The 12557-nt window shown below is 44.8% G+C and overlaps 1 protein-coding gene across 2 annotated transcripts in view; it reads left to right on the forward strand.

Moving 5' to 3' along the window:
• The window catches only part of LOC118809779 (zinc transporter ZIP11-like), a 147798-nt gene that overhangs the window by 127482 nt on the left and 7759 nt on the right, over positions 1-12557 (forward strand). For both annotated transcript variants that reach the window (XM_036573342.1, XM_036573343.1), the window contains exon 7: positions 9053-9122. In XM_036573342.1, the coding sequence (XP_036429235.1) occupies positions 9053-9122 (70 nt within the window). The remainder of the gene's footprint in view (positions 1-9052; positions 9123-12557) is intronic.

A 12557-nucleotide genomic window follows, 5' to 3' on the forward strand; every position in this document is an offset into this window, starting at 1 on the left:
TGCGGTTCATCAGTATCGTCCGAGTTGAATTAAAGTCCAATATGTGCTTTGTTGTAAGTACACTGGCGCAATATGGCTCCCACTTTAGATCGTTTTTTGTTGTATTGTCTGTGTGTTGGCTGAGGAGTTTTCCATCATATCCACTGAGATGGCAGCCGAGAGAGATTTTCCACCTGTGGCTCAGAAGCTTCTTGGTCTGGCTGTTTGGGTGACGCTACTTCACAGCTATAATACAGCCTGGACCTGCCACTTGAGTGACACTGATTCGCAGCTATGAGGCTCTCTGGTTTGGGGACCTGATTGATGCTGCATTGTAGCTACGTGGCTACCTGGGCCAGCTGCTTGGACGATGCTGCAGTGGAGCTTCCTGGACTGGAGGGGCAGCGACAAGGCCTTTTGAGCCGGCTAGCTAAGCAACACTACATGTCAGCTACGTGGCTGCCAGGACCGGCCACTTGGGTGACGCTTCAGTACAGCTATAACTCTGCCTGGACCGGTGCCGTCTGGCTGCACGAGTGCTTTGCCGCAGCTACGAGGCCTTAAGGGCCGACTGCCCGTGCGATGCTGCATTGCAGCTACATGGCTGTCTGGTCTGGTGGTGTTCGGCTGTAGATAAATGCCACCCCTTCGTGGTTGAGGACGTTTTCGGCCTTCGAGGCTTCCCAGCCCGGCCGCCTTAATCCCTCCTGCTAGCTGTGGGAGCTGTGAGTTTTTGATTGTAAAACGTCCTTAAGCATAGGAAAGGAGCTATATAAATAAAATGATGATGATGATGATGATGATGATGATGATGATGGAATTTGCATGATTAGCTGCAGCTTTATTTAGGGGACTTGAATAGCTTGAATATTCGAGGGCTGGTTTGTCACACTGGTAATCATTTCTCTGTTTAGTGTTTTGTGAAGCCACAAAAATTGTAGCCTAAAATAAACTTCACTGAAGTCAGTTAGATGGAACAGTTGTTGTTAATATGTGGAAAATGTTGAAAATAAATAAAAGAGAGAAACTTGTCTGTCATGAGGAGTTCTGGCAGGGCTGAAGGAGGGGAACTCCGGCATCCGTCAGTGTCGTTCATATTTAAAGGTCTTTGTCCCAGCTTTAAATTCATAGGTAGAATATTTCGGTAGCCTAAATGACTTTATCAGAGAGAGCAGTTTTAAAACTCTGTGGTTTCCGTGTACCTCACTTTATGTTCCAATAGGGGACTTCAGATCTGCAGGTTCTGACCTTCTCCAAATACCCAGTGTGAACTACAGACACAGTGGAGCAGTTCCTTCTGTTTTTACGCTTCTGAACTGGGGAACTCATCACCTCTTACTGGTAGTCAGGCAAGTTCAGTGCACATTTTCAAAAAAACATTTTTAACCAAGTTTTGAACAAGAAGCTGGTAAAAAAGAAGCCGACTTCAGCTTCATTGAGAGTTGAAATGCATGAAAACAGGAGGTCGCTCCAGCTGGACAGGTGTGTTTGCGAATGTTTGTGATAGCAGCTGTTTAGCTTCACAGCAGCAGCTGTAGTGACAGTCTGCTAACCCGCTACTGAGCTAACGTTAGCTACATCACTTGCTGTGTTGTTGTTCAAGTCAAAGTTTATTTATATGGCGCTTTTTACAACAGGTGTTGTCACAAAGCAGCTTTGCAGAAAAATCAGGGTCCGAGCCCCCATGAGCGTCGCCAACGGCAACAGTGGCAAGAAAAACTTCCCTAAGAGCAAGAGGAAGAAACACTGAGAGGAACCAAGACTCACAAGTAACCAAGTAACAGCAGAGAATGAGATTTGATCATCAGTATAACATACAGAACAAAGGAAAAGCCAGAGCAGCAACGTCTATCATTCAAAACAGTGCAGCAGTATCATCAGGAGGGGCATTATATCACGGTATGTGTCTGTACGTTTGTGGAGACTTCTATGGCCACACAGATCTACTAAAGCGTGTTGGCCTCAGCAGTGCATGTCCATGAATTTGGGACGGAGCTTCTGAAGGAGCACTGAATGGAGGGGTGTGTTTGTTTTGCTGTTAAGTTCAAATATGAACAGTTGTTCTCCAGAACTGCGTAGCGTGCCTTTAAAGCTATGGTTAATCACGGAATGTAAACAGTGCTGTTTTAAGGGTGGTTTTGAGAACGAGTAAACCAACGACTATACAGCGTCTGAAGTGCCTGACTTAGTAAATCAGATGTTCATTTATTGCAAGCTGGATTGAAGCTGGTTAATGTTCAGGTCTGCTGATGTAGTCCTCGGGGAATCTGCTCATTAATTAGCTTTATTGATTGCTCCTAATTGATTGAGTTGTGTGATGTGTGAAAGGTTCAATAAAACAGTAAACAGATGCAGGTGGGAATGTGCACAAACAAACAGCATCCTTACAGCTTGATTTTTTGAAGTGTTGAAAAAGTTTTTGGTTCATTTAGTTTTTGTTATATATATGTTGCTGTTGTCAGAAGAAAACCTCGTATCTCCAAAATGGTAACTTTACAGGAGAAGGAAAAAACATGTAAGTCAATGGAACCAGACGTTTTCCTAGTCATTGTGAGTTATTTCTTTTGGTCCGTTCATCATGAAATTTGCACACAATCTAATAGGCAACAGGTGCTTTCAAATTATGTTAAAAACAACAAAAATGGAGATATGAGGTTTTCTTTTGACAAAAGCTATATATATATATATATATATATAAGAGAGAGAGAGAGAGAGAGAGAGAGATAGATAGATATGGATTAAAAATGGTTCCATATAGAACCATATACAACACATTCCCCATCAGTCTGAAGAACCATTTACCAGGCAAAGAACCATTTGGTCATGCAGAGGGTTCTTTGAGTGTTCATGGTTCTGTATAGAACCATCGTCTTTGCTGAAGAACCGTGGACTGACCATCTTTTTAAGCGTGTAGTCTGTATTGCTCTTTACACACAGGGCGAGTAATGATCCTGGTTATTGCTGCTGATGAACCTCATTTAGAAGTGAAAGTGTTATCGAGGCCTCAGATTGAGGCCCATTGTTCTGTAATAGATGTGCTGCAGTGACTAAGCTGTGCAGACTTTACTCAATTACAGCGACTGAAGCTACATTAAAACGCAGACATTTATAATTCATTGAGAACTGCAGTGATTTCCTCCTCTGTGTTGTGTCCAATGAGACGAGAGCAAAGGGCTCCTCGCTGCTTTACCTGAGCAGAGAACCGCACTTAGGAGAGTCAGTGAATTATGAGTTCTGTTTGTCTCCCAGCAAAACGGCGCTTATCTCCTACAAGCACACTGTAAAGGAGGGCAGGTTCCCCTCTGCATTTCCAATACAATAAAAGCTTTTAATGTCATTCTTTCAGCTGTGTCATCTTATCTCTTATTAGAACACAGCCGAGTTCATCCTTTATCACGACAGCCTCTGCTTTAATCTTCACTTTCACCCATGATCATAACTGCACTCTCCGACCCAGAGGAGATGGGTTCTCCTTTTGAGCCTTGGTTCCTTTCAGTGGTTCTCATGCTTTTAGGGAGTTTCTCATTTTGAGCTTTGTTTCCTCTCAGTGTTTATTCCACATACTCTTAAAGTGGAATTCCTCCTATTTTCAAAATTCCTGCATAATTCAGTGTGTGAGGTGTAATCAGAGTGATTCAGAGTGGTTTGGTGTGAAACGGTTCAGATGTCTTTACAGTGGTGGTGATAGGAACCAGGGGTCGCCATGACTACAACACAGATATAGACATTTTATTTACTATCCAGAACCACCAGTGAACCTACACGAGTCTTCTGAGTTTATATGGAATGTTGATGATGGAAAATAGAGGAAAATCTGAAATAATAAGTTTTCTTTGGGGACTATTTTGCCTCACAGCGCCCTGCATGTATCCCTCCACCATGAATGGAGTTTAAGTTCTCTAAACTATCATAAAACAGTGTCTCAGTCATCAGGCAGTGAATTCATAACCATTTCATGTAGGAACTTTCTGTGAGGGAGCTTTTAGAGGTGGACGTCTGGTTCCTATCACCACCACTGTGAACAGTTCTGACTTAGTAAGTTTATCTAGAACAGAGCGTTTCACACCAAACCACTCTGAACCGCTCTGTTTACATGTTAACCACTTAATTATGGAGAAGTTTTTAAGGAGTGTCTCCATTGGAGTCTTGGTTCTTCTCAGTGGATCTTCAGAACTTAAATTTAGTTCTCATTTCTGTATTTATTTATTTTGTTATCAAGTAAAGGGAAAAAAAGTTTAATCTTGTTAAAAATTGTTGTAAGTTTCTGTTTGTCTCCACGTTTCCTCCCGCAGAGCCACGACGGTGTGCAGACTGTCTGCTGTCTTTTCATTCTCTCTAATTGATTTGAAATTAATTTATGCATCTTTAATTAGCTCAGGCTTGGAGATTTCTTCTCTCTCCGGCTGAGCTTAATTAATTGTGATAATCCGGCTTAATTAATAAAAACGAGACCCATGTACAGAAACAGACCGCTCAGAGACAGATGTACATGTATGAGGAGATGCAGTGTAACTCAGCCATAATATTCACTCGCAATGCGTCTGAAATTGACGTCTGGCTGTAGATGTTTGGCTCTAAGCAGACACAACAACTGCACTTAGGAGGGTCTACTGACTGTGATATGTGGTTTTATGGCTGTTAAATAGCAGAGCCATCAACAAGCTCGGGACAGCAACATGCAGTAGGGGTCACTAGGTGGACTCTGGAGAAGTTTTGTGAGTTAAAAGTATTTTTGTGATGAAATTATAACAGAAAATCACAAAGAGGCCTCAGCAACTAAATATAATATTATTCCAGCTTCAGTTCTCTTCAGGAGACTCACTTTCAGTTCCTCAAAGAATCTGCAGACACACCTCCAAGTAATCAAACACATTCAGTGGTGTTGAGGTCTGGACTCTGGGGTGGTCAGTCCATCGTTCAGCTTCTTTGTTTGACAGGTACGCTTTGATCCTCTCAGCAGTGTGATTGTGGTAGTTATCTTGCTGTCGAATAGATTTTTTCCCGATGAAAAGTTTCTGGAGGGTGTTACATGATGTATTAATATTTGTTCATGTTTGTCAGCATTAATGATCCTTCGGTTAAAAACACATCAGCTCTAGCTGTCTTTGTTGTGTATGTCTGACCAACTACTGACCAACTACATGGATCATTACAAAGAGAACAAAATTATAAGTGTTTTTAATTGGATTCAGTGCAGCGCAGTGGGTGAAATGGACATTTTTGGTAGTGTTTTTTAATAGGTGTTCCAAAACACAACATACATACAGAATGGTCAAAGGTATATGGACACCCCTCCTGGTTAGAGTTCAGGTGTTTCATCCACACCCATTGCTAACAGGTGTATAAAATCAAGCACACAGCCTTGCAGCCTCCATAGACAAACACTGGCAGTAGAATGAGTCGCACTGAAGGGCTCAGTGACTTTAAACATGGCACCGTCATTGGATGCCACTTCTGACACAAGTCAGTTTTAAATTGCTTCCCTGCTAGATCTGCCCCTGAAACTGGAACTGAGTTCCAAACTGCCTCTGGAAGCAACATCACAAGAACTGCCTATCAGAAGCTTCATGAAATGAGTTTCCATTGCTCAGCAGCTGCACACAAGCCTAAGATCACTAATGCCCAATGCCAAGCGTCGGCTGGAGTGGTGTAAAGCGCCGCCACTGGACTCTGGAGCAGTGGAACCGTGTTCTCTGAGTGATGAATCAGCTTCTCTGTCTGTCAGTCTGATGATGAATCTGGGTTTGGTGGAGGTCAGGAGAACGTTACCTACCGGACTGCAGAGCCAACAGTAGAGTTTGGTGGAGGAGGGATGATGGGCTGGGCTGGTTTTCAGGGTTTGGGCTCTCAGTTCCAGTGAAGGGTGATGTTGATGCTGCAGCACAAAGACATTTTACACAGTTATCTGCTTCCAGCTTTGTGTCAGCAGTTTAGGGAAGAGCCTTTCCTGTTCCAGCATGACTGAGCCCCTGAGCACAAAGCAGCTCCATAAAGACATGGAGTGACCAGTTTGGTGTGGAGGAACTCCAGTGGCCTCACAGAGCCCTGACCTCAACCCCACTGAACACCTTTGGGATAAACTAGAATGGAGATTGTGAGCCAGACCCTCTCGTCCAACATCAGTGTCTGACCTCACAGATGCTCTTCTGGATGAATGGACACAAATTCCCACAGACTCTCTCCAGCATCTTGTAGAAGCTTCCCAGAAGAATGGAGGCTGTTAGAGCTGCAAAGGGGACCAACTCCATATTAATGTTGATGTTTTTGGAATGGGACATCCAACAAGCTCATATAGATATGAAAGGACAGGTATTCACATACGTTTGGCCATATAGTATATCAGACCTGGGACAAACTAAATGTTGTGTCTCAATATTATTTTAGGCCTTAATGCTCAGCCTTGGTTCTACATAGCATTTTCCAGGCAGTGAAAGCTGGAGCTGAAGGCTCACAGTGAGTTAAATCTTCTGTGCTGCTCAGTAAGACTCAGAGCAGAGGTCAGCATGTTGATCTTGCACTTCTGGAGGCCATTAGCATCTCATTACTACAGCTTGACACTCGACCCCTGTGACCCTCAGTTGTTTATTCACATCAGAGAGAAATCTGTTATGACAAATGGGATTAACATCAAGGCTGGCCGTGATTGGCCAGGTCGAGGAGATCCCACCCACCTGCAGCTTAGCATTCCCTCCACAGTCGCTGCTCCCTTTTCCACACGAGCCCGGGGGTCTCGCTTCACTTCGGTGGGTTTTATATGAAAATCGGGCAGTCCCCACACTCAGCATGCCCCGCTGACAGCATCCAGAATACGAAAGCAGCAAACCAAGATCACAACAAACATAAAGCAGCAGGAGTCTCCTGGTAGCAGCGTCCAGAAATAAAGTGGAATAAAGATTTGATGAAGATTTTTTCCACTTTGCTTTGGATTCAAATGGATCAGTGTACGATGCACAGCTAAAAACAGTTGTAACGTCTTAAAGCCTGAATTCTGGCCACACTCTAGTCCATGTTTATAGATAAGAGTCTGACATACAGTGTCAGAAACTTGGAGCATAAGCTTCCATTGCTTTTCAGTGTACATCCTCATCCAAACTACAGACACCAAATACAGTGTTGATTGATGACTAAGAAACTGAGTAAGGCCCCCCAAAAGTATTCAGACACTATTTACAGTTCTTTAGGTCAAATATATCTGTCTATAACACACTGACTGGTCACTTCATTAAGTCCACCTCCTCGTTTCCACACTACTGTCCACTTTATCAGCTCCACTGACCGTATAGTTTCACTCTGTAGTTCTACAGTTACAGACTGTAGTCCATCTGTTTCTCTGATACTTTGTTACCCTGTTCTTCAGTGGTCAGGACCCCCTTAGACCCCCATAGAGCAGGTACTATTTGGGTGGTGGGTCAGCACTGCAGTGAGAGACGTGATGGTGGTGTGTTGAGTGTTAATAATTTATAACAGTAACGCATCATCAGTGGGAGTTTATTGGAGTTTGATTTGTGTTTTCCAGTGTTAAAGTTGTTCCCTCTCAGTCTGTTAAGGTGCTCTCAGTTCGTTTGTTCTGGTTCCGAGGTCCGCTTTAACAGGAGCAACGACTGGGTTTGAGTGAAGCTGAATGGTTCTCAGTGGTTCTCAGTGCTGTATTTTATTTTATTGATTGTATCTGATGTTCTGCGCTGAGAGTGAACACAGTCGCTCTGTGGATCAGCGATAACACGGACATATTTTATTACTGTGAACTGTGACTCTCTCTCTCTCTCCTCCTTCTCCCTTTCTCTTCTCTCTCTCTCCTCCTTCTCCCTTTCTCTTCTCTCTCTCTCCTCCTTCTCCCTTTCTCTTCTCTCTCTCCTCCTTCTCCCTTTCTCTTCTCTCTCTCTCCTCCTTCTCCCTTTCTCTTCTCTCTCTCTCTCTCCTCCTTCTCCCTTTCTCTTCTCTCTCTCTCTCTCCTCCTTCTCCCTTTCTCTTCTCTCTCTCTCTCTCTCTCTCCTCCTTCTCCCTTTCTCTTCTCTCTCTCTCTCTCTCCTCCTTCTCCCTTTCTCTTCTCTCTCTCTCCTCCTTCTCCCTTTCTCTTCTCTCTCTCTCTCCTCCTTCTCCCTTTCTCTTCTCTCTCTCTCTCTCTCCTCCTTCTCCCTTTCTCTTATCTCTCTTCTCTCTCTCTCTCTCTCCTCCTTCTCCCTTTCTCTTCTCTCTCTCCTCCTTCTCCCTTTCTCTTCTCTCTCTCTCCTCCTTCTTCCTTTCTCTTCTCTCTCTCTCTCTCCTCCTTCTCCCTTTCTCTTATCTCTCTCTCTCTCTGTCCTTCTCCCTTTCTCTTATCTCTCTCTCTCTCTCTCTCTCTCTCCTCCTTCTCCCTTTCTCTTATCTCTCTCTCTCTCTCTCTCTCTCTCTCTGTCCTTCTCCCTTTCTCTTCTCTCTCTCTCCTCCTTCTCCCTTTCTCTTCTCTCTCTCTCCTCCTTCTCCCTTCTCCTCTCTCTCTTTCTCTCTGTCCTTCTCTCCCTCTCTCTCTCTCTCCTCCCTTTCTCTCTCTCTCTCCTCCCTTTCTCTTCTCTCTCTCTCTCTCTCTCTCTCTGTCCCTCCCTAGCTGTGACAACAATGACAATAACAACATCAACATATAATAATATATCAAATATTAACAGTAATAACAGTGACATTGTTGACTATACTAAAAGAACAGAAATGGTGTAATGTATGGTTATTGATTAAACCAATGTGGAAACAAGTTTTAAATTATTTATGCATGTGTGTAGTGTTGGGGGAATGTGGGCTGGGGGTCAGAAGGGTGGGGATTTAGAGAGGGTGGAGGTCACTAGGGTCAGGGTATGGGGGGGTGTCACCCACTGTCTCTCAGGCGGTGACTGATAGCGTTCCAGCTTACTCTGAGTTTAAATTTCTTTTTCCCAATCTTTCCCTCTCTCTCTCTCTCTCTCCTTTCTCTCTTCTTATTCGCTCTCTGTTCTCCCTCTCTCTCTTTTTATTCTCTATCCTCTCATTTTCTCTGTCTCTCTCTCAGCTGTGTGTTAAAGCAGGTGGAGACTCTGACAGGTGTGTTGTGTGTGTTCTGTTTCAGAGGGTCTGGCGGTGGGGGTGGGATTCGGAGCTGCTGGGAAGACCACCTCGGCTACGTTCGAGAGCGCCAGGCAAGTTCTCAACAACCTTGTTCCCTCATAAACCCCATACATCTGACATGAGCTCTAGAATCAGCGAATGGTACACATCTCCGCTCAGGAGGGAGATGATTAAAGAGCCCATAGAATGAAAAACTGGAGTTTTCCTCTGTGTTTAAAGTAAGAGTCTGGCAGTCTGGCAGGAACAGGGTTTTACAGACTTTAAATACCTGAACGCTCGTTCTCAAGACCACCCTCAACAACAATACTTAAAATATATTTACATTTAATAATTAACCATAATTCAATCACCAGCCCGTAAATGGAAACTGAGCTGCACGAGTGAAAAAAAGGAATGTGGTCCACTAAAGTGACCAGAAAGCTCTGAGGGCTGTGATTATAAGTGAAGCCAAAACGAGTGAAGAAAACTAACGCGGTGAAAAAGGAGCTCTAAGCGGAGAGGAAGTGTGGAAGTATATGCGCTCGAGGAGGAAGCGCCAATCAACAGTGTCTGATTTATATGAAGGAGTGCAGCATCTTCTGCCATACAGTTACCTCTGTGTTCACGCTCTGCTGTGTGATGCTGCCCCCCAGTGTTCAGACATGGCAGTGTTTAATCTCTCACTGGCCACTTTATTAGAAAAACGTACCAGGTGCTACCACTCACTGGCCACTTTATTAGAAACACACACCTTGTGCTTCCACTCACTGGCCACTTTATTAGAAACACCCACCTTGTGCTTCCACTCACTGGCCACTTTATTGCAAACACTTTGTTTTTCCACTGACTGGCCACTTTATTGCAAACACCTTATTTTTCCACTGACTGGCCACTTTACTGAAAACACCTTGTTGTTCCACTCACTGGCCACTGGATGTGCATGGTAGGTGTTTCTAATAAAGTGGCCAGGGAGTGGCAGATGGCAGATGGAAGGCATTAGCTATAACAGCAGCCTTGTTTCACCAGTCCGAGCATGTAGACTCGATGGAGGACGTTACACAGTTTCTCGGTATGAAATGAGATACTCATCCAGATGTTAGCAAGACTTTCTCTGTCGTCTCTCGCTCGCTCGCTCTGTCCTTCTGTGTGAGTGAAATGCACAATCCTAAGTGTGTGACTGGACTGTGGGCACACATTGCAGTTATTACAGCACAAGAAAGGAGTCTTTGTCACAGTGACTCTCTAAAACCCATCAGAGAGAGGGAGAGAGAGAAAAGGAGGAGAGTATTAAGCATCACACATATGCAGTCTCTCTCTCTCTCTCTCTCTCTCTCTCTCTCTCTTGGTTTAAACCAGATGTTTTGGAGCGCTTCAAAGCAGCACGTTATTTTCGCAGCCTCTGTTTCTGCTGTGTGAGGAATGTTTGAAGGTGGTTTCCACTGGAGTTCAGATTTCAGATGCACAGCTTTAGAGCCTCAGTCAGCGTCTGTTTCACCTCCACCTGCTACATCATACATGCGTTATACGCTTGACCTTTGACACTAGGCGTTTTTCAGAAATGAGATCAGAAAAGCCACCGTGTTCCAGAAATACCTGTAGCTTTAGCGTATTTAATTTAGCTCAGTCGAGCCTTCGTCTCTCTCTCTGTCACAAAACTCTCAACCCGCCCCCCAAAAGAAGCTGTCAGGCTAAAATGGCTAACAAGTGACAGTTGGAGCCACGAGGCCGATGTAGTATCAATGGAAGCTTATAACCGTCTGCGTCCTGCCATCAGCGCTGTTTGGTGGGCGTGCAGTGGAGTCGAATGATGATATGAAAATATGAATATGAATCAAACAGAACACCTCTCACTGTCCAGGGTAGAGGGAGAGTGAGGGGGTTGAGACAGGTAAAGAGAGGTAGAGAAAGAGAGAAAGGTAAGAGAGAGAGGGGGGTAGAGAGAGGTAGAGAGAGGTAGTGAGAGAGAGAGGGGTACAGAGGTATAGAGAGAGGAGTAAAGAGAGATAGAGAGGGGTAAAGAGTGGTACAGAGAGGTAGAGAGAAAGGGACAAAAAGAGGTAGAGAGAGAGGGGTAAAGAATGGTACAGAGAGGTAGAGAGAAAGGGGTAAAGAGTGGTAGAGAGAGAGGTAGAGAGAGAGGGATAAAGAGAGGTAGAGAGAGAGGGGTAAAGAGATGTAGGGAGAGAGATAAAGAGAGGTAGAGGGAGAGAGAGGGGTACAGAGAGGTAGAAAGAGATGGGTAAAAAGAGATAAAGAGAGGTAGAGAGAAATGGGTAAAGAGAGGTAGAGAGAGATAAAGAGAGGTAGAGAGAGAGAGGGGTAAAGAGAGGTAGGTAGAGAGAGAGAGAGGGGTAAAGAGAGGTTGGTAGAGAGAGATGAGTAAAGAGAGGTGGGGAGAGAGATAAAGAGAGGTAGAGAGAGAGAGGGGTAAAGAGAGGTAGGTAGAGAGAGGTAGAGAGAGATGGGTAAAGAGAGGTGGGGAGAGAGATAAAGAGAGGTAGAGAGAGAGAGGGGTAAAGAGAGGTAGAGAGAGAGGGATAAAGAGAGGTAGAGAGAGAGGGATAAAGAGAGGTAGAGAGAGAGAGGGGGGTAAAGAGAGGTAGAGAGAGAGGGATAAAGAGAGATAGAGAGAGAGGGATAAAGAGAGGTAGAGAGAGGCAGAGAGGGGTAAAGAGAGGTAGAGAGAGGCAGAGAGGGGTAAAGAGAGGTAGAGAGAGGCAGAGAGGGGTAAAGAGAGGTAGAGAGAGGTAGAGAGAGGCAGAGAGGGGTAAAGAGAGGTAGAGAGGGGTAAAGAGAGGTAGAGAGAGGTAGAGAGAGGCAGAGAGGGATACAGAGAGGTAGAGAGAGGTAGAGAGAGGCAGAGAGGGATAAAGAGAGGTAGAGAGAGGCAGAGAGGGATAAAGAGAGGTAGAGAGAGGTAAAGAGAGGGGTAGAGAGGGGTAAAGAGAGGTGGGGCAGTGGGTTTATGCTGTGGTTACAGTGAGGGAGACGCTGGTGTCTCTGTCTAAATGTTATTCTCTGCTGCTCAAAGCCCACATTGTGCTGAAATCTCCCACAACAGAACAGCCCCCCTACAACTCTCTCTCCCTCCCTCTCCCCCCCCCCTCTCTCCCTCTCCCTCCCTCTCTCCCTCTCTCCCTCCCCCCTCTCTCCTCTCTCCCTCTCCCTCCCTCTCCCTCTCTCCCCCTCCCTCTCTCTCTCTCTCTCTCTCTCTCTCTCTCTCCTTTCTTGTCTTTGTCCTCAAACACAGCTGGCTGTATGAAACTTGTGTCTGTGTTATTTCCAGTCTCTCTCTCCTCTCTCACTTCCTGTCTTTGGTCAGGTGAAATAATAACCTCTCTCATCATTAAACAGAAACATGTTCACACTTCTTACTGGCCGAAATATTTTTTAAACATTTAAACAAAAATCAAATCAAATGAATCACTACATTTTAACACACAGTGCTTCAGTAGTGCAGTAGTTCAGCGAGGTGTGGCAGCGCGGCTGTGAGTCTGTTTGTCAGTCAGTGTTTGTTCCTGCAGTGT

The sequence above is a fragment of the Colossoma macropomum genome, unplaced genomic scaffold (genome assembly GCF_904425465.1).
Source record: "Colossoma macropomum unplaced genomic scaffold, Colossoma_macropomum, whole genome shotgun sequence".
NCBI lineage: Eukaryota > Metazoa > Chordata > Actinopteri > Characiformes > Serrasalmidae > Colossoma > Colossoma macropomum.